Here is a 27,877-nt window from a genome sequence, read left to right as displayed (position 1 = left end):
ACAACTGAGTTTCCACAGAGATGAACCGGTTGCTGGGTAGTAACCTAGCAAGATAACCTGAGGCTGGGCATCTAATCAATGCAAGCCATGTTTTAATGAATCAGTTCACAAGAGAGAAGTATATTTATTATGTCCCATTTATTACAAGCAGATGAGACTTGTGCTCTGATCACATCTTTTTCCCCCAGTGAAAACTAGCTTGACCTATTATGTGGATTAAAGAAAGTTCTAAATTAAGAGCTGTGTTGCTAAGTAACGGATACATGGGGGACATACCAACAGGCCTGATACAGATGGGGATCTGGTTAAAATCTCCTACTGTGACAGAAAATTAGGTTCAGGTTAGTCAGAGGTTTCTTTTTAGAGAACTTGCATGCAAAATGATCTTTAACCTTTGGGGTGCACAAGATACAAAGGCAGTAGCAATGATGATAAACACTTTAATAGGATGTAAACATCAGATATCATTAAGTATAAGCTCTAAAATAGTGAAACAATGTGCCCACGAATACACACCGTGACTGACATGTAAGCATAGCAAAAACTTTGGGAAAATATGAAGTGCAAAACGTTCTGTGCGATTATAGGGAAGGCAGTGGATGTTCACAAACACAATGACAGCAAACCGCTAATATTTAAATCATGATGAATCACAGTTTATGACTAGAAGTACACCATAGGCATACAGCACTTAAGTCAACATGAAATCAAAATTATTTACTTTCTTAATACATGTTAATATTGTGAACAGTTCATCCGTGCACACTATTCCAAAGAAAAAAAATGTCCGTCTTTGTAATCGTTCAACACAATATAATAACTTTCTCCACGCTGAATCAACTTATCAGCCTCTTGTGCTCATCAAGGATGCATTTATTTGGTCGAAAATACAGTAAAAACAGTAATATTTTGAAATATTATTACAATTTGAAATAACAGATTTCTATTGCAATTTATTCATGTGACAGCAAAGCTACATTTTCTGCAACTATTATCAGAAATTATTCTGATTTGCTGTTTTGTTGCTCAAGAAACATTTCCTATTACTGTCATAATTTGCCAAAACGTTTGTGTTATTGCTTTTTTTGATGATTAGAATGTTATAAGGGTCACCATTTGTAGAAACAAAAATGTTTTTTGCAATGTAAATGCCTTTACTAAATGCAATTAAATGCACCCTTGCTGAATAAAAGTATTCATTTCTTTAAAAACCGTCCCTAAATATTTGAACAGCCGTGTAAATACCCTGTTTCACCCGAAAACCCAATAAAATTAGTCTTGTATACCAAAAAGGCATCATAATCATATTTATACTGACGCTCATATGCAACAGAAATACATCTCATGGAAGACGGATCAAAAATGTTATATAGATCAGACAAGTGGTTGAAGTGCATGGATGCAGAAGGTGAACAAGGGACGAGCTGAAGCACATTGAGTCAGTGTGACAGCACTCATGTATACAAGCTTCACGACTTACTGGCCAAAACAAGCACATCATGTCTCCCTACTCTTTCTGCTGCTTTAAGGAAAGACTCCACACCTCTCTCTGCATCTTGATTGAGTTCTTGCTAAGCAGTGCTGTTCCTGTCAGCAACACTGACTAACACGAGCTCGAGCACGAGCTGGGAAAGCCACTAGGGAGAAACGACAAGAGCTGACTCAACACGTCTCGCTGTAACACTGTTTACAATCTAGAACAAAACCAGGGTCACAATACACACAGCAGAAATAAGACATGCAGCTGTATAGATATTAGGCCTGTCAGTTTAAATGTAAGCTAATTAATTACAATATGCTGATTACTGAATCAAATTAATTTCAGTTACTCAGTGGCTGAGAAAAGCCCCCAAATAAAAATAATTCAGCTATTATAATAGCAATCAGTACATAGACATTGTGATATCATTATGTCATATAAATTGCAAATCTTTTTTTACTAAATGGATTTGGATTAGGGGGCATTATTAATTGTGCTAAAATTTTCATTAATAATCAGTTAATGTTACTGTTCAAGTTTGGGGTTAGTAAGATATTTTTCAAAGAAATTCAGTTATTTTGAACTTTCTATTCATCAAAGAATCCTGCAAAAATGTATTACGATTTCCATAAAATTATTATAAGCAACACAACCGTCTTTAACATTGGTATAAATAAGAAATGTTTCTTGAACACCAAATCATCATATAAGAATGATTTCTGAAGGATCATGTGACGCTGAGGACTGGAGCAATGATGCTGAAAATTCAGCTTTGCTATAACAGGAATAAATTAGATTTTAAAATATACTGTAATAGAAAACAGTTATTTTGAAATAATTCACAATATTACTCTTTTTACTGTATTTTAGATCAAATGAATGCAGCCTTGGTGAGCAAAAGAAATTAACCCCAAACATTTGAGCTGTAGTGAATCAGATTTTTTTAAATTAATTTGAGTAAATTACAATAATAAACTGACAGCCCTAATAGAAATACATTTATGTCTGGAGTTTAAAACAGTCAATTGTTGCCATGCATTCAGAATGCATAAAATTAACTAAATGCAAACTCATCAAACTTCAAAAGTCCTGTTTTTTTGGCTTTTACTCCCCTTTGTGAGCATCTCTTCCTTCATTTAAATATAAAAGCATATTCTGTCAAAGCTGGACAGCATTTGACAGGGAAATCATGTATCAGAGAGAGTGTTTCTTCCATTTTGAGATCCATTCACTCCTTCTGACACACTGCCAAAGAGAAACACAACTCATCCCTGAAGGAGGCGTTGAATTCTACAGCTGAGTGGCTCTGAAAATGACCACCTCTGTATCTGTAGATGTCAACGATGCATGTGCTAACACTCGCTGCTCCTGCAATCTGACTGCAATCTAGTGTGCGAAATTGCATTGTTAAAAAGTCCAAAGCTCAAGAACATGTGCCCTCACACTCATGAAATGTTGCCCACAAGTTCAACACCCAAACTCTTTCTGAATGATTAATGATCGAGCAAAGAAGTTTCGACTTATTGTACTTTGATAATAAAATGATTGTTATTTACATCAGGTGCAATTAGGCAAAAACAAAAAAATCTGTAAACATCTGCATTTGCGCAATAATACCACATTAATTATGTACAAATATGCATTGCTTTGCTAAGAAAGTCTTTGGACAGTGTTCTTAAGTCTCTTACTTCTCCTTTAAAACAAAAGTCCATCTTGTGAGTTTTACACTTCGAGGTCCAAAGTCTAGGTGTCTTTAGCTACATTTGACGTAAAGTCGACCAATATTTTCACGAATATATTTTCACAAGATGATTCTCAAAGGGCGCCAAGCCAAATAAGTTAAATTTGTATATCGCGATCACAAAGAACTTCACAGCACACCGTTCTCTTGGCTCTTATACAAAATGTAAGCCTCCACACCACAAGGGGGCGATATAGCAGTGCTGCGAGATCATGCTACACTGAGCTCTCATCTGGTTGGATGTCCAATTGTGTGTGTTTCCTCTTTTCTAGAATCCTGTTGAGCTCCTCGGTGAAGGAGTGGTAAAGCGGAGACGTCATTTCCGTGTCCGTCTGCCTCAGGAGTACGTAGCTATTCCCGTTCATCTTTCTCAGCACGCTTGGCAACGTGGCCGACAGTCCGTTGACATACTCCGATGCGGGCAGGGGCGGCGGCATAGGAAGTGGAGGTGCGGGCGGAGGTTCCTTACTAGGCGTGGTCTGGATGTCCGCTGGAACGATCTGTAGGAACTCTCCATCTCTTGACATCGCTCTGCTACGCCCCTCCGCTCTGCCATTGCAGTGGCTGGAGATGGTTTTGAGCTCAAAGTGCGAGCTCCTCTTTCTTTCGGTCGCTGTGGTTATGGACAGAGCTTGCTGGGAGTACTTTCTGGCATTGGGAGAGTTGCGTGCACAGAAGCTAACGTACAGGAGGACCACCGTTAGAACCAGGCAAAGCCCACCGAGAACAGCCACCAGAGAGATATACATGGCCTCCATGTGCCTGTAGGTCTGGAACTCCGGCCTAGAAGGCAACAGGGCCGGTGGGGGCGACAGAAGCTGCTCCACAGGACCGCTGGAAGGACTCGGAGTTGGCGCAGTTGTGGTGGTAAAGAAACTTTCGGGTAAAGCCGTCGGGCTTCCCGAGAGATGCGATGCGGGGGGCGGAACGGGTTGGACTCGTACCATATAGCTGCGAACAGGAACCCAGACGCCGTTCTCTACTGCGTAACAGCGGTAGTGTCCACTTTGCTGGTTCTGAGCGCCAATGATGAGGAGGCCGTCAGTGCCGGTGCGGTAGCCGACGTCTACGCCGTAACCTTCCAGCTCCTGACCGTTCAGTGTCCAGTGAGGGGTGGCCAGGTTAGAACGGATCTCACACTGTAACAGCACATCATCTCCTGCCATCACTGCACGAGTCCGGTGCATGACAAAACCTGGCAAAATATAAGACATTATTAGTCTACTCTTAAAAGTCTCCTGACTAGGCTGCTCAGACGTTTTTCACATGCAAACACACCATCGCTTGTAATGTTAGTACAGCCTCTGCCTCCCATCTGGACATCCTGGATGAGACTGGACCTATAGGAAACAGAATTGCTCTTATTAAAGCCATTAATCGAAGCATGCAGAACATAGTGTGAATGTGTTTTGGACACTGGGTTTGAAAATTAACACCAAGAGACCAATGAGAGTAAAAATTGGCTTTAGCAAGAAAATAAGCCACTTTACTCACCAGTCGGCTGGTAACTTTATTAAGAATGCTAGTATTACGTGGTTTAACACACACATTGTAAGAACAATAGTCTGACTTTCATCGATGCGCATCTTCTAACAACTTTTATCTTTTTGGAGGTTTATTTAAGACACCTAAAATTGATCTTTTCTCAATTTCTCATTACATTTGTTTATTTCTATTTAAGATTGGCTCAATGACTTGCACTTTTAACATAAGCATAAGACAAAAACATCTAAAGCCACTGACATAAGAACAAAAATATTTTTTTGAAAAATACATTTTCATATAAAATAAATATTTAAATATTTAAAATATTTAACATTTTTTATGAATGCACTGATATTAAAATTTTGATCATTCTTTTTATGTTTCACTGATTCTATTAATACTACTTTGTAAAAAAAAACAAAAAAAACTAAAACATTGCAAAATAAAAACTAAAAACATAACTACAACTAAAATAAAAAGTTTTATGCTAGTTAATTTAGGCATCCCAACATTACAGCATAAAATATATCCAATATATTTGAAATCTGCTATAGAAAAAATTTGAATCAAAATTTTAAAACAAGCAGAGATCATATATCCAATATCAGCCAATTAAATTTAATACAGGTCTCTGATAATGTTGTGACATTATATTGTGCATCCTTAGTCATTTTTCTTAAATCACCTGCCATTGCCAGAAAAAAATATTTTAGACTGTGGTAACAGTATGTATAAATGTCTATTATTAAAAACACCAGATGTCTGCTTTTACCTGTTAGCATAATCTGCTATTTCAGCACACACTCTACCATCCCAGCCACAGAATGGATCTCGTGCAAACACACAGTCATAACAGGAGGTGTAGCGCTCACAGGATGACAGGGGTACTTGCACCACTCCAGAGGCGGCACTCACATAGATGCTGTTCTGTTGAACAAAAATGCACATCCTAATATTTTTTTTGGGATCCATAAGCATTTGTATTATACACTTGGATTTAATGCTGGTTTTTAATGCTTACTAGGTGCATCATGTGCTACCTGTTTTTGTGATATCACCATGTTATTGATTGGTTGTTTCTCCTCGAACAGCTGAAGCTCCTCGATGATATGAACATGGTCTCCGATCTTCACAGCCCTGTGTAACCAGCCCTCATCTGGAGAGAAGCACACAAACCAAGTTTCAAGCTATGAAACCAAATATACACTACCATTCAAAAAGTCTGTGGTCAGTAAGATTTAAAAATAAATGAATACTATTTTTATTCATCAACCATGTATTAAATTGATCAAAAATATTAATTTTACAAAACTATTCTTAAAAAAGGTATCACAGTTCCTATAAAAATATTAAGCAGGCTGCAGCACAACTGTTTTTAACATGGATAATAATAGCAAATGCTTCTTGAGCAGCAAATCAGCATATTAGAATTTTTTTTTTGTAACACTTACGACAACTGATGGCTGCTGAAAATTCAGCTTCTGGATCACAGGAATAAATTTTACAATATATTAAAATAGAAAATTGTTATTTTAATTGTAATCATATTTAACTTTTTTGATTGATATATATATATATATATATATATATATATATATATATATATATATATATATATTATTATTTTTTTTTTTTTATTTTGTTTTTAATTTTTGAAAGTATTTACTGTATTTTGCTCAAACAAATGGAGCCTTGATAAGCATAAGAGACTTTTTCTTAACATTAAAAAAAAAATCTTACCAACCCCAAACTGTTATAATCTTCATATCACAATCAAACATCAATCAAAATGATCTTTTTAATTTCAAAATCAAATCAATAACTAATAAAGGAAATTGACCCTTACCTGTTCCAATGAAGAGCATGTCATAGAAGCGTCCATCCAAACCCACAACCTGTTTTACAGCGATCTTAGTGTAGTCTGCGCTCCTCTGGAGCAACACAGGACGTCCTCCCACTGGCTGGATCTGTCTGGACATTAAAGCATGTCTCCGAGCGAAATTCAGTACGGTGTCAGGGAGATCCCGGGAGGAATTTATGAGCAGGGCCCGATGCTGATCAGTTATACACTAAAGAGAAACAAGGCCACTGTTATATAACATTCCTCAGAAGAGCGAAAATAGAAACAATGCAATAAAAGTCCCAAAGAGCCGTCTTACTGCTATATTACAACAGATACTAGAAGGCAACAGTTTATAGGACTATTTTGATTTAGTGCATCTCACCGAGCCAGGCCTCGGTTCTGGAACTTTCCCAGCGTATTCCCTCCATTTGGTGTCCTGTAGTTCCATGTAAGGCCCATCAAAAGCTGTCTGGACATCTCTGAGTGAATACTCACACACTGCAGACATCTTAACATTTCTCCTGGCAGTGAGAAAGAGAATGAAATGATAATGATGAGATGTGAAACTCATATTTTTATTAAAGTGCTTATACTACTCCCTAAATAATGTAATTATAGTGACAAAAAAATTACGTTTTCGTTTATAGTCAGGAAAAATTTGGCAGTAATTTATTGATCACAGCAAATTGTTGAATTTTAAACGTAAATGTTTTTTTCCACACTACATTTATAATAATTATAGTAGAAACTGTTTAATTTTGATTTGATATGTTACTGTTACATTTGATCACATTAGTATCATATTTAATGTATATTTAATGTTATAAAACATTGGGCCAGCTGCATAAACTGCTTAAACTAGTCTTAAAAATTTAGTCATCTAAGTCTTTGTTTTCATAAAGACTGGTCATAATTCTTTACAGTTAATTAAAAAATGGTAGCTTGGCCCAATTTGAATCATTAAAGTAAGACTAATTACATCTTGGCTGACTGCGAGTTGGTCAAACTAGTTCTTAAGACACAGTAGCTATGTTTATGCAACTGGCCCATTGTGAATTTTAATGTTTATTCTAGTCTAATGCCTTACACTTCCATTGTGTACACATTACTTTATGCACAATTGTATTAAGTCAAAATTGTTGTCAGTTGTAAGTCAACAGCATTTCATATATTTTGTCAATACAAATTTGAATTGAACCCGGAATATTTCTTTAATAATTCTACTGTAAATAAACACTAAGTCTGTTATCCTGAGTGCCAGTGACACCATTGTGGAATTGCAAACATTGCTGAAAGACCAAATTTCTACATGCTGTTGGGCAAATTTAGTGAATTATTTACTAATTCGTTTGTGTGTGATGGATGAAGAAGAAATCAACTTGTCATATTTCAAGCAGTGTTGTCTAAACTTACAAATGATAGTCCCTGAACCTGTATCCTTATGGAGAAAGATAGAGCTTATAAAACGCACAAGGACAAAAACAAACCCATTGCATTTTTTTTTCACTTGTGGGACATAACACTAGAAAGCTTCAAAATGAAAGACTGATGTTATTACTCCCTTCAGGCCGATAAAAGGGTTTGCCACTCCGTGCTCCATCCTGTTTACTACCTGGAAACTGGTTTGATGGGAGAATTTGGTCACCAACTAGTTTGTAGACATTTAAAGGAGAATTTAATGTAGCATGACTCTGCATAATTTCTCTTTCTCCTTCTCTCTCTCTCGATCTTGATTCTGCCAATTCAAATACTGGCCCAGTGCCCTGTGTCCTATTGTGAGTGTCCCTGCTATAGCGAGGAAAGCACATGGGAATATTTAGAGATGGGCTCTCATGCTAAAATCCTTTAGTCATAAAAAATGTTGAGAATGAAGATAACAGGGTCACATGCTAGAGGATTAATGCTACTTCAGTTCACATCACATTTAATGAGACTGCAGCACCCTTCTCACTGTAAAACATTTCAACCCACTAAAACTGAAGGCTTATGTTTAACTGCAGCCAAAATTCCAACTTGAAGTTATAACATCACACTTGACTGCTTTGAATTACCATCTATCTATCTATCTATCTATCTATCTATCTATCTATCTATCGCCTTTCTAGATAAAATTACATTTCAATTTTAATTTATGTTAAACTATATTTCCTTATATTTAAGTTTAAATTACAATTCTGCATCCTGTTTGCTACCCTAATTCAAATTCAGGAACTAAATTGGAATGTAAAAGGCATTTGCAGTTCAATTCTGAATGGTACACAACCTTTTACAGGTTTACAATCCAATCTTAATGAATTTTCTCACCACTCAAGTCCAAAAACACCATAAAAGACACTGTCGTGTACGTTGCTTCCCTCGATGACAAAAACGCTGTGTAGCACGTTGAAATAAAGCTCATAATCAGGAATGGCGCACACCAGTCTGGCTTTGAGAAAGGATGTCCACTTCCTCTGAAGAGTCCTCTGTCCTCCAATGTCCCCCTGTGAACACCAAACAAAAAGCAAGTGATATAAAAATCAAAGCAAATTACAAAAGTGTGGCTCATTTTTATTAACTCATTTTTATTAAGTGTGGTAGGAACAACACAATATACATATCATGCAGAGTCTGCAGTTCTTTTAAAGCTGACACCTCAGGGGCATGAGTCACATTAAAGTAGCTGTAAAAATATTAACAAATAATGAACATAATGTCGCCCCATCTTACAATCTAATGGGATGTGACATAATTGAGTTTAAATGATAAATTATGATTATGTAGCTTTGCATCACACCGCAATCCCTGTCAACTGTCAAATCAGAGGTATACTGAAAAGGAAAAAAATATTATCTGGGGAATATCTACCAACCCACCCCATGGCTTTTTGCATAATTCACATATACTCTTGAGAGTCGTTCACAGCCAAATGCACCAAGCACTGCTTTGTGAAACTCTCTTGAATTAAACATTCAGCTTGAAATGACACAGTTGTGGGCACAAAAATCTGTCCTAAATGTGCTAACAGTGTTCTGCTCAAAAACAGGCTCCATCAGGCTCCAGTAGTAACATGAAGACCTTCAGGCTAATTGTGGTGTCAGTTCACATTCAGGCGAGAAGAAGAAAGACCAGAAGTGAGGATGGCTCAAATATAAGAGTAAAGGAAATAGATCCTTTTGTACAGTTTCTCCATAACAAAAGTTATTTGCAATGTTGTCACATGATGGCACAAATGGCAGTTTTTCCCCATAAGAATTTCATTCTTTTTATTTAAAAAAAATGTACGCTGTGTATACTGGGTGTAGAAAAACAAACTATATCATAGTTGAAATGTAGAGAGAGAGTGTACAATGTTACATATGCTCATGAAGGCTGAGGAAGACATCTGGGGAAGAATAATCATTTCCCTCCTGCTCATTATTGCCATTATCACAGCAAGGCATGCTTTGTTAATTTGACAGGAAATATTTTCCTTAATTAATATGGAACACATTTATGATGTGTAAACACTGAAAAGCAATATTCAGACTAACTTGCATATAATTGCTATTTAGACTTTAATTGTGGAAAACACATATTTCTATGAATGTTTATTTTGTGTATTTTCTCTAGTAACTTCTGCAGAGTAGAAACTAGGCTAAGCACTATAAACTTCATGCATCTGCATCTGCAACTGTGCTTTGCTTTTTTATTTTTATTTATTTATTTTTTTAAGGGTCAAAGCATGGTGATTTATAGGGACACTTAGTATTAATAGTTTGTTGCTGTACTTAATTAGTAATTAGATTTTATTGTTGTTTTGTGCACTAATCTCTGTAAGGGTGATTACTGTTCCCCTTGGTGAACCTGTTTAATTAAAATAATTTCTCACCCACTGAACACAACACAAGTCAACAGAATATTTTTAATGTATTGTCAGTAAGGGTTGCCTACATTTAGAAGACAAATTGGACTAATTTAAAAGAATATCTTGAAATAGTTTTTTAACATCTTGATTGAACTTACACCAAAAGTTTTGTTTATTGGGGTGAGACTAGTGTTTTTAACCTATCTATTTAAAATGCTAACAAAGTTTTTCACAACTAATAATTATTTTATTTAGTTAACCTAAAGACGGTGAACTATTTACTAAAACATTCTTAATTTTCTTCAGCGTATGCATTAAATTGATCAAAGTGACGGTAAAGACATTTATAATGTTAGTAATGCTGTTTCAAATTAATACTGTTACTGTTTCTTGAGCAGCAAACCAGCATATTAGAATGATTTCTGAAGGATCATGTGACACCATAGACTGGAGTAATGGCTGCTGAAAATTCAGATTTGCAATTACAGGAATGAATAAAATATATTAAAACAAAACAAAACAGAAAATGTTTTTGAGATTTTCACCATTCAGTCTTGGTTGAACATAAGAGACTTCTTTCAAAAACATTCAAAATACAACCACAAACTTTTGAACAGTAGTGTATACGCGTGGATGTGTACATGTGTGTAATCGGCCGTATAGATGTGTGTGTGTGTGTGTGTGTGCGCGTAGTGTGGCCTACTTAGGACCGGAGCTTCTTTCCCTCCTAACTCAGTAAGTCAAACAGTAAGGGACCTGACCTGCTTCCCAAAGCCGTGAAGTGTTAGCTGCAGAGTGAATGCAGGCATGAAATAAATGAAGATATAACGGTGAGGAGAAAATGCTGGGTGGTTTATCCGAACACAATGAAGACACTAAATGAGATGAGAGTAATGCAGGTGGGAGAACATGTGTGGGAGAAGGAAAGCGAACAAGAGCGATAGTTTGAGTAGTGGGGCTTAATCTGCCCGGCAACAGTGGCTAACCGTAGAAACTCCAGGAACGTGTGGGGACATGAGGTCAGGCTGGCACTGTCACGGAGCTCTGAATAATTGTAGCTCATTTGAATTGTACTTAGGAGCGAAAATGTCTTGCTAATGCAAATTTGAACACCACATTTGAAAAATACAGATCGATATACAACTGTTCCTCTTCAAGATATATCCCATACTTTACCTTACACACACGGGCCACCCTGGCCACTTTGGTCTGGCTGGAGTAAGCTGTCGGTTCAGTGTTCCTCTCCGTGAAGAAGAAGTAGAGTTTGTCATCATCCCCAATGGAGCTGTTGATGCTCTCTCTGAGTAACGCTGAGCCGACAAAATCTGACTCTACGAGAAAGAACATCAGCATTAACTGCTGCCCACACCACAGTGGACCAATTATGAGCCTTACAGATCTTATTGTGTGTCTGAGAAGTTTCAAAGTACAGTGTTTATTGATTAAAATATAGTGACTCTTTTGGGATCTTCTGTTGCTTTTAATCTTATAACTTACGTTTTAACTGAATCAAAACATTTTGCCTAAAAGTACTGAATTATTAGTGATGCTTTCTAAGGCAGGTGTGCCATTACTTTTGATTCTTGCTTGGCAGATGATACAGTGAGTAAAAAACGGCAATGACTTTCTGACCATCAAATAGCAATGTGTTAAAAACCACTCTGAACACATTAGTAACCGTTCACATTCTTCTTTTTCAAAAAACTTTCAACTAACCCAGCAGCCATCTTGTTGGGGAATCGTCCGTCCGCAAGTTGGGGAAGGGAAAGTTGCGTCTTATATCAGGGATGTTACGAAACTCATACTGGGAGGCAGAGTACATCTCACCATCTGTAACAGCAAATCTTATAGGTCACACTAGAAGAAACCTGCAAGTTATGAAATAAGCTTATGAATCAAAGTCATTTACCTATTATGAATCCAGTGTAGCCTGTTGTAGGGTCATAAGGACATTTCTCCTTTCCCTCCTCAAAACGCACAAAGGTAAAGCGTGCCACATCCTGAGCAAAACATAGAGATTTATAAGCACCGTGTTCAATCTTATACTAGAATATAAAACATTCATGATCACAATTTCTTTACAGTATGAAGTTCAGAATGAGAGAGGTAAACATCTCACTATGTAAGCACAGCGTGGTCTGAAGGCATGCGTCCCGCAGGTGTACAGGTGAGTGTCATTGTATCTGTCCAAGAACCGCACATGATTGTAGCATTCAGTCTGTGATGAAACAAGGAAGAAATTATTCTAGAACTCTTAAATTTGCTGCGGAGAAAACCAATAGCCAATAGTTGAATATGTTTATTATTGTTTGAGAGCGTGAATCTGGGTTCTTATAGTTAAAACCATTTAAAAACTTCTTTTTTTTTTACTCATGAACTGCCTTTTTTCATGATTTTGTACCATTACTCAAGGTCCACTTAAAATGTTCTCAAGATTTTGACATCAAAAAACATAATTTTCTGTCCTGTTTTGACGCCCCTCATCGGAATACTCCATTTGAGTAGGCGTGGCGGATTGTAGATCCAGAAGTAAACGCCCACTGGTATGATTGGCTAACAGTTGTTTGTTTGACAGCCTACGTCCTTCACAGATGGTCGCTGCTGTGATTTAGGTTAAAACACATGAATACAACGATCTGTACAAACATACCAAGCAATAGTAACCACGTAATGAAAACAGTTACTCACACTTGTGTGGTGCGACATTACTGTCAGATCCAATAGTCTTTTAGTTTCAATCTTTCTGAAAATCTTGTCAAATTATGACTTGTTTGTAAACGAATTTGTGGTAAAATGAAGTGAACAAAGGACCAAGTTCTTACTGACGCAGTCTGGATCTTCATTAAAAAAAATGTAATTCAATCTTTCCTAATGTTGGGATCAGAAGGAAGGCAATGCAAAGACTCTTTTTCCACAACTTGGCACTATACAGCATCTTGTTGTCTTCAGAGCCATCTTTATTTTTTTAATTTTGCATAGACCTGCGTTTGCCTCTCTCGTTATTTACACTACGTGTGCGAATCGGTGGGCGGGGCTAATCAGGCAGTGATTTTTGATTTCTCAGTTCATGACCCCTTTAAATAAAATTAATGTTTCAGCTAGTTGCAAAGGCAACATATCAAAACAAAATTTGTGATTCTTATTATTTATGTTGGTAAAACTGTTTACTTTTAGATTCCAGTTTATGCTCTCATAAAGCAGCATTGTTGGATTATATTGGATTATATTTTCCTCTCACTCTCACTTCTTTACATCAAAACCACCATCAGTTTTGCTTTTGTCAGGAAAATCAATGTTCATCTTGTTTTGTGTCAACTGTGCACAAGAACCTTTGAGCATGTGATATATGGTTTCCTGAATGTTATCTACAGTATATAAGTACACCTTTTCATGCTTTATATGTAGTTTTCCATTTATATGTCCATTTGGAAGAAACTTTTATCCAAAGCAGCTTAAAGTGAATTCAGGCTAATATATTTTACCAGTATTTGTTCCCTGGGAAACAACTGCATGACATTGAGTTGAGCTGCGTGATTTAGGGGAGGATATCCTACACATCAAGAATGGCAATACCTGATTGTTCTTTCCTTTGCTCAGGCACTGCCTCTTCTGTTCTGCAGACGCTGCCCATTCAAGCTGTTATACAGACATGAACAACAACTATGATCAGCCCAGCTGTATTAGGAAGAGGAATGAAACATACTGAAAATATCGTGACAAAGGCGGAACTCACAGAAAGAGAGAGATTAGTATCAGAGATGTTAGAGGTGTCCAGCTTGTAAATGGCCTCTCTGGCCCCAACATACAACAACCCTGGTCCGTCCTCCAGTAACAGAGAACTGTAGTTCACTGCAGCTCCACGGAAATGATTACAACCCAGCAGCCCTGCGAACGGCGAGAGAGACCCAGTTAGAAAAACAGGGACAAACATGACCAAATCGTGTCAACAACATAGAAACCCACTCATAGCTCTACACTCTTGTCTATTATTGGAAATATTTGAACTGGGATGAACAGATGGAGAGCTAAATCATTATCAGCAATCTATGAATAAACTGAATGGCTACAAAGAAAACATGAACATGAAAACAGAATAATAAAGCTTCATTCAGCAGCATGAGAAGGCATGGCATGAATTGCATTAATGTGACAGTTTCGCCATAAACTAAGATCAAACTTCACCGTAAAAAAGAAATGCTGGCACAATAAAAAGAGTCAGGGAAAACAAAAAGGTGCTGTAAAAAGTAGTGGATTTAACACTTCCTAATTTCACACGCAATCATAAAGTGTCTTTCTGAGACATTGACGTATTTAGGTGGTCTGCTTCCTCAAATTAAGGGCATAAAGTAAACCCAGGCACATTCTGAAGGGTAAAGGACTTGTATTGCCCATCTACAAGACTGCATGCTGAGCTTTCCTGCCCCATTCTGAGAGACGGGTGGGCTATGCTGATGAGACTTGGCAGTATTAGGCCACATATCAACCATGGTACCCCTCAAATGCCCTTCCCTTACCTCTCAAAACACCCATCCCCCCCCCAAACACGGTGCTAAAGTCTGCATCAGCAACAATATACAGTAAATCCAGCATGCAAGCATGGAATACCAAGTTATTTGGAATTAGAATTTAAAAGAGATTTGTGCCCCATCATATTTTCCATTCTATTTTTGAGCAAAGTACAAAAATATCGTCGTTTAAAGACTGCACACTGGAATAGCATACTAAAATACTCTGAGAGACACCGCAACTGAATCATCAACACAAAACAAATAGTGTGACCAGTGTATTCCAATTACAGAATGAATAACACTCTGCTTTTTGGTGAATCAAAAGCAAACAGAGAGTCCCTTTCAAGGAAAGTCTGTTCACTTGTGGCCATTTTTGAAGCACCTCTGAACGCCTTCTAGTTGAATGGGGAAATCCCAAACTTACATTTAAAGAATATTTCAAATTAGCAACAAAATCTTACATAAATTGTCCCATAAATGTTGTTTCTTATGCTCAAATAGCATTAAAAAAGGTTATATTTATTTTAGGTTGGTCCAGCGAATGCACTTGTGCAGCCCTAAGCGTGTCTCAGGACACTGACTGTTTCTATGACAACCAGAGCCTTTAACAGCAGCTGCAGTGACATGATGACTATTAACTCCTGATTGGCTCTTTTTTTTGTAAGGCGGCACTTTTTCCACCATATTGCCAGTTGCACTTTCTCCCTTTCATAATAACATGAGTGCACTGTTTTGGTATATCTAAAGTTTTTGATACAGAGCAACCAGTGTTTTCCTATTCCCAAATGAATGCCTCTTATGAGCCAGTTCTTTTTAGTGAACCAAAAGCATACAGCACAATCAGTCTAATTGCTAAACAAATGACTTATACGAGCCAGTTATTTTTAGTGAACCAAAAGCATACAGAGAAACCAGTGTAGTAGTCTGATTTTTGAACAAATGACTATTGAGTTCTTTTTGTTGAATCAAAAACATACAGTGCAACCAGTGTAGTACAATTTCTGACTGAGTTGGGGGTTTTTAGTGAATCAAAACATACAGTGCAACCAGTGCAGTCCAATTTCTGACTGAGTCGGTTCTTTTTATTGAATCAAAAACATGTAACCAGTCAGTGTAGTCCAAATCCTGAACGAATGACTCTTATGAGCCTTTTATTTTTAGTGAACCAAAAGCATAGAGAGAAACCAGTAGTAGTCTGACTCCCGAATGAATGATTCTTTTGAGCCTTTCTTTTTTGTGTGTACCTCCAAAGACATACAGCACAACCACTGTAGTCCAATTCCAGAACATATTACGTTTGTTAGATGGTTCTTTTTTTGTTGAATCAAAAGCAAGTGCAGTCTGCTTACCAAACAAGTGATTCAGCTAAGCCTTTTTTCCCCAAACACATACAGCTTACAACTAACTGAGGCTTAAATTAGTATAGTTAGACTAGTTATTTATATTACATTGCATAAAGATACACATTATGAGCTCTGATAGCTTTTAAAAGAGCAAAACAAGCAGTACTGGTCTAGTGTTTGAGCTAGCGCGAAAATGAGTGACAGTATAAACCAAAAAGTCAAGGCTACGAGGATCCTAACTGTCAATCAAAGAAAGGTCAGAACAGACCTACGGGTTGCTGTGCGCGTGGGATGGCCAAAGGCTAGAATTACTCATAACAGGAAGAAAATATTAAGTTATGCAAACACGATTCAAGACCTCAGGCAAAGTGACGACATTCTGTGTGTGTTGTTAATCCTTGTGTCTCATTGTGTAGATAGAGAAAGATAGTGACTGTAACACACACAGTGATGAGTGCAGAGCTGACGATAAACTGAGGGATCACACAAAAGCCTTTGAGCTCAAAGCACATTGTGTGTCCTTGGACCATGTACGCACACAGCCACTCATACACACACACACACACACACACACACACACACACACACACACATCCACAGCAATACCACTATTACTTTTATAATCACATATCAGAATTTAAGGGAAGGGAAAATGCAGACAGAGAAGAAATTTCGAAGTACATTGCTGGCATTAATTAGAAGTCCTATGTTATGAACATCTGACATGTTTGTCTCTGGAATACTTGTCAATTATGGCAATGTGGTCAAATAGTTTTGTATAATGACTGCTAAACTGTATATTTGACCACTATCCATGCCAACATACAGCAACTGCTACTTTATTGTCTCTAATTTGATTATGTGTTTTCTCTCTTTTTTTTTCTTTTTTTATATCAATGCAAATTAAAAAATCACATTATCACCATCTTAAGACTTAAAATTAGCTACCAAATACTAACAATTGCCTCATATTAATTTTATAATATATGGTCAGCATAAAACTGTAAAAAAAAATGAAAAAAAAAGGTTCCCAGCAACAATTGAAAGAATACAGGGGATGCTATCTTTGACAAAGCCCAAAGCTATGGAACATATTACCAATAGATAGTAAATGTCTTGGATTAGAGGTGCTATACAAATAAGATTATCAAAAAAACAAGCCAGAAGCACTACAGTCCCAATTTAAAGCTACCTGCATAAATGAAAACATGGGAATGAAGATACAAGATATTTGCAACGTATATGGATGCCATGATGATTATGCTTGCTACTGCTCTCTGTTGCATGCTTTTACTGAAAATGTTCATATGCGGATTAAAATGTTATGCTTTTTTTAATGATGTCATTATTTTGTGTTAATAAATGTATTATGATTTATTTAACTGTAAACGTATGTGTAAATCTTCAATAAAGAATACATTTATGTTATTTATTTTAAGCTTGCATTTATTTCTTTTTAAAATTAGGGGACCAGGAAGAGGGTTCACATGCTGCACTCTTATAAATTAAGGCTCTTTACTGTCATATATGGGTCTATGAAGAACCTTTAAAATCCATGGAACCTTTCCATTGCACAAAAGGTTCTTTAAAGTAGAAAAAGGTACTTTAGGTTATTAAAAAATTCCTCTTTTTAAAACTGCTCACAGAAAATGTTTCTTCTATGGAATTGCTGCAAAAACCCTCCTTTGGAACTTTTATTTTTTTAAGAGTGTCGGCTTAAACAAACAAAATTACACTAGGATAACATGCACACTATATATAAATGAAATCAGTTTTCATGTCATTATTGGCAGCACTCCATGATCACAATTTCTAATAACCACATTCTTTTGGAACTGCTGTTATTCATAACATAACGGCAAATAAGGGTCTTATGAAAAATAGCCTCTGGCCTGCTAGTGCACTAACTGTCCTACCACACCAGCCTATAAAAACAGACTGACTCTGTGCATCACTGAGGGAACAAATCCATGAGCAGAGTCAACACAGCGCCCAAGGCCTCCTGTTGTGTTCTAGCAGTGTGTGTGGTTTGTTTACTGTTCCCTAGAATGAACACTGGAACCAAGTTTCAACCACACACAACCTTCGTGCCAAGCCGGTAATATGCAAATTGAGCATGCAGTGTCTGTATGAACTTGCATTCTTCTAATATTAGAATATAATTGACTATGAATAGGCCTGTTTGACATATGAAAAAATTACAGTATGTGGGTGGCTGTGTTATGGCCTAAGGACACACTACAAGGGTTAAGTATTGTAGATCTCACCTCATCCTACAAACCCATGCATCTTTGTAGCATCTGTGTGTGTGTGTGACTTGACTGTTGACTCACTCCAACCCTGGTCCAAACACACTTGGGCGGGCAGCCGCGGTGCTCATTCGTCCAATCAGAATTGTGTTTGCTAGGGGCTAGCGATGACTAAATAAATACTGACACTGGGTGAGAACAGTCAGCTTCAGACGTGATCAACATTACACAACCACAGTCAAGCTTCGCCAGGATTACAAAATATATTTAATCTTATTAGTTGCACATCTCACAGTACCATTACATACTGCTTTAATAATATACCTAACACACACTGACAATAACAGAGATCTGTATTGTACTGTGTACCAAAATAAAGTAATATGAGCCCAGATTTTTCTTCAGAAATTTGAGTTTTATATTTGAAAACATTAAAGTCCACTATACTTGATTAAATGACTTGACATTTAATAGATGTTTTTCATTTAAACTCATTTAAAGTGAGCTAACTACAGATCTGTTTCAGAAACCTTTTGATAAATACTTTATCAAAAAAGCAATAATGGTCATTGATTGGTTCCAATCCTTGGCAGTGAATTGATCATCAACATTATGGCAATGTCCAAACCAAGTGTAAACCAAGTTTCCCAGTGATTAGTAATTTGTCTGTCCACACTCAAAGTGAGAATGCTGTCAATCACAGCTGAATGCAATTTCAGAGTGGGCAGGGCTACGAGAGGAGATGCCTCAAAAAAAAAAAAAAAAGACAATAATACTAACAGAATGTAGGGGTTTTGAGATGAGTTTTAAAAAGTTGGCCATTTTTTAACTTGACAGTCGCTGCATCCAAATATGCCTACTTCCATACTATACAGTAGGCGAAAAACGGTACTACGTAGTATGTCCGAATGCATAGTATTCGATAAATATTAGGCTAAAAGTACCTAGAGGACCTGCTACTTCCACTAACATTCTGTAGTGCACATTCAGTGGAAAATGTACCATCCCATGAAGCCACGGGAGAGGAGCTGTGAATGGCAGTGAAGCAACGCAACTGACGCTGGTAGGTCATGTGACAGAAATAACATGGCGGGTGTAGTACGTCTGAATTTCATCTCCATATTCGTACTATATAGAACATACGTTTTTAAATGGTCACAAAGTCAGTTTCAATCCAAATATTGTACTAACTAGACAGTATGCAGTTTCAGGCATAGCTAGTGTCTTAAAAGTGCAACATTTGGTGTTAGCATGCTAATTAAAAGTAGTAAAACAAAATAATATAAGAAAAACATCTAGATAAATATAGCTGATTAATCAACCATTGTGACTCATATGACACAACGTAAAATACAAAAAGAACTTCAAAGAAGGAGGAGTCATAAGTTTTTAATATTGTTTCTTATCAGGGAAATTCATTTTTTGGTTGGAGAGGAAATCAAAACTGGTTTTAAAAACGACCAGGAAGCATATGTGTGGGGAAAAAACAAAAACAAGTAATTCTCTACCAGAACAATAAAATCCATCTCAGACACACTGAACCCTTTTTGCATAATGTAAAATATAATCTGTAGCATAATGCCAATGTAAGCAACCCCAAATGTGTGTTTATTATTGATGTTATTTCTGTACTAAAAGAAGGAAGTAGATGGCACCGCTCAAATCCTGTCACCAAGACAACAGCAACCCCCACGCAAATAAAACCCCCTCCATCAGAGGGCTGGATTCCGTGGTTTTGGTTTATCAAGCCTACCTTTTTACGAGTCCCAGAGGAAAGCTATTACTCTCAAAGCACGTTTAAAACAAACAGTGAATGTTATATGTGTATTTTAAGTGTCTTTTCTGTAAACCTCACTAGTTTCAAGAAATGTTACCTTTTTGCCTGAACAGTAAATATAGATCTAGCTTTTTTTTCCACAGCAGTTGCCTCGACTGAAATGTCTCCTGACCCTACACGATAACTCACATACTGTGACTTTGTTTACAAAATGTTCAACAGAAGCTACCCACACCTTTTGACCAATGAATTTCCAAGACTGTTTTAGTTGTTTGCAATAGCTGGATAAGGATTTATTTTATAGAGATTATTCTCACAAAGAATTACCCATATATATATAAAATACACGCGTTTTTGAAAGAAATAAATGCTTTTATTCTGCAATGGTGCATTAAATTGACTCTCTCTCTCTCTCTCTCTCTCTCTATATATATATATATATATATGCAATTTAAAATAACTTATTTTAACAAACAAATAAATTAATTAATTAATTAAAATTACTGTATAACATCTCAAGGTCTTAGACATTCAATAGTAGACAGATACAAAAATCTGAGACAGACATCTCTAAAGACCCTAGATGCACTTTTACCCTTGTCCTGCTACCCCAGACGAATTACACATGTATACATATTTCATTTCAGCATTACTTCAGGTCTGCTAAGCACTACGAAAACCAGACAGCCATGAACCCAACGACCTGCAGATAAAGAGAAAGCATTCCATGTACTCAAACCCACTGCAGCAAACCATTAAAGCAAGTCAGCACCTTTTGTTACACCCACAAAATGATCTCTTCTTGAATTCAACATTATAACTCTCTCCCTGAAAAGACATATTGTAAGACAAAAGCTTGATTTAGCAGAGATTCAACACTCTTACATGCATGTCTGTACACTCTCCCTTCTCTCTCTGTATGCTCTAGCTCTGCCTCTCATCCCAAGAGAGCCTAAATATAGGTCAAGGGCTTGAGTCAACCAGGGCAAGGAGAAAAATACAATAATGAAGATAGAAATTACATGAAGATCTGCAGTGTCTGAGCACAAATGGATTGTGTGAGCCATCATACAGCAGCAAACTTTAGCAACACTTCAGTTTAAGCACATGAGTGGGTAAAGATGTCATAACATCCTCAATCATTTTACAAGTATGTCAATTATCTTACATGCAATTAAGTAAAAAGGTGACTGTCATTTTTATGATGTTAAAATGCTTTCATATCTCATATTTTCATCATGCATAGGCAAATTCCACCTAAAAATGTGAACTCTGGGTCTATGGTGCTATCAAAACATTGCTCTATTTGTTCAAGCATCCTGACCAGCCAGAAATAGAACAATTGGCTTAAACGATGGTGTGAGTCTGTGGTGATAAATACACATTTATCTTCATCAGTGCAGTCAGAGGGCAAATCTACTCCAAGAGAGCATTCAGCTATAGAAAAAACTTGGGCTTTATTCCAAATTGCAGGCATTATTCATCAATAACAGCTATTAACGTTCTACTACATTTATTGGGAACCCATTTGGTGTACAAAGCATAAAGACAACAAGCTTTGTCAGATTTAGGAGCATCAGTGAGGCCCAGTGCTGATAAAGCCTGGCTCACAATTGGTTTAATGACTTTGTTCAGGTTTTCACCCAAACCATTTTACTAGTCACTGACTTCTTTGAAACACCACACACACCTTTGGTATGCAGTAGCCACTATATCTTCAGGATACAGTTTAAAACTGTGATTTATTTTGATGAATATGTTCAAAAGAAGAGAATATATATATATATATATATATGAAATGGAATGCTTTTGTAACATTGTAAATGTCTACTGTCACTTTTGATCAATTTAAGGCATCCTTGCTGAATAAAAGTGTTCATTTCTTTCCAAAAAAAGAAACACACATGATCAAATTCGTCACGCACTGGGAGCCCACGTGTTAGTCCAGGATAACCTCACAGAAGTGAGTGTGACCTAACCTCACTTTATATTCTCACGGCATCTGCTGTGTGAATCTCATGAACTGGGCCAGGACAAGTGAGAAGGGCTGTTTAATAATATCCAGAGAACTGCCATAGCCTCCAGCACTACAAGCAAAATAGTGCCAAACACATTCAGCTCGGCCCATGAATGAAGCAAGACACACCTGATACTTTAATTGACTATGGAAACTAAGTAAATGACAAAGTAAATGCTCTCATGATGTGACATTGAAGGTATAAAATTTACACAAATCTTATTTTATTAGAAAATAAGCTGTTAGACCATACCAATTGCACACTATGTAACACTACCATCAGATATTAGGTAATTATATGACATGAGAAAACTGAAAAAAGCATTCTCAATTCAGTTCTGAATGGCACACAACACTGAAATGCATGTAAAGAGCCTTACCTTTGACATGTACAGTTGTCCTGGGGGTGACATCCACATCAAGAACCGGTCCAAATGGAAAACCCCAAATGACAGGTATTAGGTATCCAAGCACCATCAGCATGAAGTTGGGCTGTTTGATCTGCCGCATGATCAACAGGATGTACTGAGGTTCTGCTAAGATCCAGGCAGGTTCCTCCAGCAGTACTTTGCTGAAGATAATGCTGTTGTGTAATTGATGCTGATTCACTAGAACAAGCTCCCGCTTCCAGCAGTGCAGTCATGGGCTGCTAACTCATCCTTGCTCTGTCAAAGGTTTCCCGCTGCATTGACAAGAAAAAATGAGTAAGCCTCTTCCTTCCTGAGACACATATCAAGAGCAGATGGCTTGATGAGAAAACACGTCATACACAAATGCATCCACTAAACATTTCATAGTGCAATATACGTCTACTGTATCAAATGCTATTATCACACTACACAGAGATATGAAAAAGCCTCAGGCAATCGCATAAAAATGTGCAAAACAATTAACGTTCCTGTAGCTGGTACAGCATGGTGCTTGTTTCTCAGGAAGAACATAACCTGATAAAATACTTACAAAGAAGTTGGCCAAAAGCGCATCAAAGGCAAAAGAAACAAACTCCACTTTCTAAGCACACGATGAATATAAGACAGCAATAAATGGTTAATATTTAAGGGCTGACTTTGAATAAAACAAAACAAGGCTTTCGCTTGGTCACACTGAGGTCCAGTCAGCCATTTTCAACAGATGTTTTTTCATCTTAACAGATTTAGGGAAATTCTGCATTACATCACTTACTCACCAATGGATCCTCTGCTGTGAATGGGTACCGTCAGAATTAAAGTGATCACAATAATCCACAAACTGCAGTTTTGCAATAAACAAATCTATCAAGATGATTTTAACATTGCTTCTGGTCCAAAATATGAGTCCTCTATCCATAACATTGCTTTCTTTATCAAAAATTAGTCTTGTCTGAATCAGGAGAGAAATATGCACAGATCATGCAGAATTTACAAGCAAAAACTGTCCAAAACAGTTCTAAATAGATGGATTGTGATGTGAGAGGACAACAGGGGACGGACTTCTTCACTGCTACTGCTATTATGGATTATGGAATTTCTATATATATTTCAGCCAGAAGCGATGGTTCAAAGTTAAAGCAAACTAATGATGGATTTGTCTTCAAACACGCAAACACTTCACAAGATGTTAATTGATGATCATGTGGATTGTTTATGAATTACTGTGATATTTTTATAGGCTGTTTGGACTCTCATTCTGACGGCACCCATTCACTGCAGAGGATCCATTGGTGAGCAAATGATATAATGATAAATTTCAAAACTGTTCTGGTGAAGAAACCAACTCATTTACATCTTGGATGGCGTGAGTGTTGATGAGTGCATTTTCAGCAGATATTCATCTTTATGTGAACTATTCCTTCAAAATATTTTTTCTGGCATGATGCACTATGTGGAGGATGCACATTTTTTGGCTCTGGAGAACTTGTCTCAAAAGCAATTTTTGTAGCTTTTGATTCACTTTATAGTGAGAAAACCTTATTTCAAAACACTTAAGAGTCACAAAAATTCTTTGTATATTATGAGGTATCGCATAAATGTGTTTGTTGTCTATAAAAACCATTATGTGATGGTGAAATGGATATGGATGCAGTGGATATAGATACAATATATACCCCATTGAAGTGAATATAAATGGTTTTGCTTTGCTCCAATTTCTTGTACCTCACTGAAAAGCTGCTAGGTTAATGCATATCACTTAATCTATTCAGACATATACTGTACCATAAACACATAAGCATTAACACCTCTCCTGTTACAATAAGCACCCTGCTTGGGATAGTACAGACAAGAGACACGTCAGCCTGATCACATCACAGGCTGGATAAGTCAATTTGCCTGCCATATACTTTAGTTAGTACATACAGAAGCATCAAGCATAGAGAGTCATAAAGGAATCATTTTTGATATAGCCATCTGCCAGCTGAACAATATAAATACTATATTTCCAGTCTGACATTTACACAGATGGTGAAGAAATACCTCCAGTCACCCAAATGTGGGATTTTATGGCATATCTCACTAATTCTCCATCTGCACTTAATCTAGCTGCACTGAAAGAGTCGTGAGAGATTTTGACTTAATGAGAATTTTCAATTCTAATTTCCAATACCGATGATTACTGCATCCTGAAACGCTACTTATAATTATGCATGTCAAAATAGTTCATTCCATCAGACATTACAACTAATTCCCCTAAAAAAAGCTGTACAATAGGTTTCTCATGAGATAAGTAAAATAACGTTTGATTTGACGTAATGGGAAGAATTAACCATTCAAGAATGCATTAGACCTTCTGATTGCGTTAGAGACAAGATTAGTGTTAGAGACCAAGTTACTGTTACTTTGATGCCATTAATGAGCACATTATCTGTCTTACTTGGGTTAATTAAATCAAATAACAATGGCACTGTTTCTGAAGACGTTTTCATGGTTTGTTTGTCAAAGTAATGTCTATAAGAGTTAAGAGAGAACCCTCAAAATAACAAGACAACTGTGTATTCATTTCTGATGACATGGACTAATCCCCCCACCCTCCACATCCCACATTTTCATTAGATATTCAAGGCTGATTTTCTGTCATCTTGTAGTTACAGAAATAAATGTTACCCACTCATTCTACCATTCTCTGGCACAGATATGCAATTTTACTTGTATTATTAGATAACATATTAAAAATAATAATTTAATACAGCACAGGAAAAAAGGACATAAACAGTATTAATCCAACCTTAGTCCAACTAAATACCGCACAGTTCAAATGCATGCGAACAATTTATTAAGTCTAAATTTTATTAACAATTAATATTAATTTAGCAGGGTTGTATTGATTGAGTTTTATATTTATAAGTAGACTTGCTAATGAAAATGCTACATTGAGGCACATTTTTCATTTTACATATGCATTTTTCACCCCCTGGTCAACTTCCAGAAAAAAAGAAGCTCAAACTGATCTCTGATAACCTCTGATAAATCACTCAGAATGGTTCACTTCATACAAATCAGGTATCATATATAGCACCAGATTTATTAGTGCAAAGCCTACACCTGCAAAACAAATGTACTGGATAGATAGATAGATAGATAGATAGATAGATAGATAGATAGATAGATAGATAGATAGATAGATAGATAGATAGATAGATATTCACTCGACTCGACTCGACTCATGATCATTATAAAAAGAGTTTAGTTTGTGTCTGCGTGTGGTCTACATCAGATTGCACACCACTGCGGTATTTTTAAAGGACACTTCTGGCACTCATTCCCAGTCACCTTCACCTGCGTGTAGAGATCCCAGCAGGCTCCGCTTACATTACAACAGATTATGCGCAAAGATGCCTACTAATGATAACTACACAGATGTAATAAAAAAGCGCATGCAAAATGTCAAGGACATATCCCAAACTCGTTTAAATTACCTGACTGTTTCAGAAAAAGTAAGCATCAGTCATCCTGTGTTTCCATTGGATTCCCTGGCTGTTGTGCTACTAATGATGCCTCTGCTCCAGAGATCTGACTGTGTACTGCGCTGCATGCTCCTCGGAGCAGTCGCAGGTGAAGCCAAGCCACGCCTCTCTGGTTAATATTTATGAGAGACCACGCCTCCCCTGCTTTGTGTCGCAATGTCACTTCTCTAATGCATATGTTTACATTATCTTAGGCTTATTAAAGTGTTTTTTTGTTTGTTTGTTTGTTTTTGAGAATGCAACGGACTTGTGCATTCATCGGTGATGGAGGGGTAAATGTGCGACCGTTGCGACACGGATTCAGCCGCTTCACTTGTATTGGTTGCCATCTAGAGGTTAATATTAAAAATGCAGCATGTAGGGCACGCCGGCGCCGGGGCTAGTTGTCACATGGGAGGCGGGAAGTAGGAGCTGTATTTCAGTAACTAACAACAATAACAAGTAAAGCAAGTCATTTCTTGTTTTTTTCTAGCAGGGTTTTTTTTAATTTTTTTTATCTTAAATTAAAGTTAGATTCGATTTTTTTGTCCTCTAAACAACAAAAAAAGACTTCTAAAATAATATCAATGTCCTTTAAAATAATACAATCTTATTTGTGCTATAGGCTATATGTTGGATAAAAAAATAACACAATAGATAAATGTTACGTGAAAAGTTAATCTCAGGGGAAGGGTATTTTCCCATAAATGTCAAGTGTTTTCATATGTTAAAATTGTATTCCTTTGATCTAATTAATAATTGTTGTTGTCCACAATGCATTTGTAAACATTTTTTCCAGTGTTGCTGTTTTGGAATTGTTTCAAGTGTTTAAATTTTAATATATTAATATAATTTTAAATGTTGTGGAATAATACATACATTTCATAAATAATTCATAAGCATACTTTTTTTTCTTTCTTTTTTTAAATATAAATTGTGGAAGATGTCTTACTCTATTTTCTTCATATTTATGGTATTTTTTTATGGTTCCCTATAAAAATCCCAAATAATGCGACAAAAAATTAGTCACGACTTTAAAGTATGTGTTGTTATTCTGTATACAAACGCTAAATTCATGCTGTTTAACTGAAATTAATACTGTATATGATGACGATAATTTATCAGTATACAATATAATTTAAATATAATTTGGTTCGGTTGAAATAGGCCTCTGTAAGGCCTGAGCTTTCTTTCTTTTCTTTTTTTTTTCAAAAAAAAAAAATTAAACTTCAATAAACACAGTCAAAGTACAGTTACGACTACAATAATACACATGAAAACATAAAACACAAACACAAACAAAAAAATAATATGTATACAAAATACACATACAGCCAGGGGGCGGGCTAAACATTATGTAAATATATTAAAGAACGTACAAATGGAGACAGTCTTAATTGCTTTCTTATTATGCAAATAAAAATAGCTTTAGTTTCTCACATGTCCATACAATAAGAAAACGTGCCCATTATCAGCTCGTTTAGAGCTTAAGAATAGTGCATTCATGCATTTCCTCCTTATTCATTTTACAGACTTTACTGCTAGTCAAAATAACGTGCAATTTAAATGGCCAGAAAAACGTAGTATGCAATATTCTCAGGTTACTAAATGAGTGTGTACCTGTCTGTATGTGTACAGAAAGCAGCTGGAGTGAAGAGGAAGAGGGGGAGGAGGAAGAGGGGAGGGAGGAGGAGG

The 27,877-nt window shown here is 36.6% G+C and overlaps 1 protein-coding gene across 1 annotated transcript; it reads right to left on the bottom strand.

Annotated features, from left to right (window-relative positions):
• Window positions 1-104: 104 nt before the first annotated feature.
• sema4gb (sema domain, immunoglobulin domain (Ig), transmembrane domain (TM) and short cytoplasmic domain, (semaphorin) 4Gb) lies at window positions 105-26,317 on the bottom strand. Its single transcript, XM_058794378.1, has 15 exons — window positions 26,156-26,317; window positions 22,647-22,948; window positions 14,106-14,257; window positions 13,946-14,008; window positions 12,492-12,590; window positions 12,282-12,372; window positions 12,089-12,202; window positions 11,549-11,703; window positions 8,854-9,029; window positions 6,932-7,070; window positions 6,553-6,775; window positions 5,747-5,862; window positions 5,479-5,633; window positions 4,500-4,561; window positions 105-4,416 (listed from the first exon to the last, which is right to left on the bottom strand). Exons 2-15 carry the CDS (start codon window positions 22,774-22,776, stop codon window positions 3,437-3,439), a joined length of 2,655 nt encoding a protein of 884 aa, XP_058650361.1. The 5' UTR covers window positions 22,777-22,948; window positions 26,156-26,317; the 3' UTR covers window positions 105-3,436.
• Window positions 26,318-27,877: the final 1,560 nt, after the last annotated feature.

The sequence above is a fragment of the Onychostoma macrolepis genome, chromosome 12 (assembly GCF_012432095.1).
Source record: "Onychostoma macrolepis isolate SWU-2019 chromosome 12, ASM1243209v1, whole genome shotgun sequence".
Taxonomy (NCBI): Eukaryota; Metazoa; Chordata; class Actinopteri; order Cypriniformes; family Cyprinidae; genus Onychostoma; species Onychostoma macrolepis.
The sequence above is the reverse complement of the archived record's forward strand: the minus strand, read 5'-3'. Positions and strand labels throughout refer to the sequence as shown.

Coding starts and splice junctions, on each gene's coding strand:
- sema4gb (XM_058794378.1), bottom strand. CDS start 22,776: ATGCGGCAGATCAAACAGCCCAACTTCATGCTGATGGTGCTTGGATAC. Junction 14,258..22,646: donor GACAACTGTACATGTCAAAG/GTAAGGCTCTTT, acceptor CGCCGTTCGCAG/GGCTGCTGGGTTGTAATCAT. Junction 12,373..12,491: donor GACCACGCTGTGCTTACATA/GTGAGATGTTTA, acceptor TGTTTTGCTCAG/GATGTGGCACGCTTTACCTT.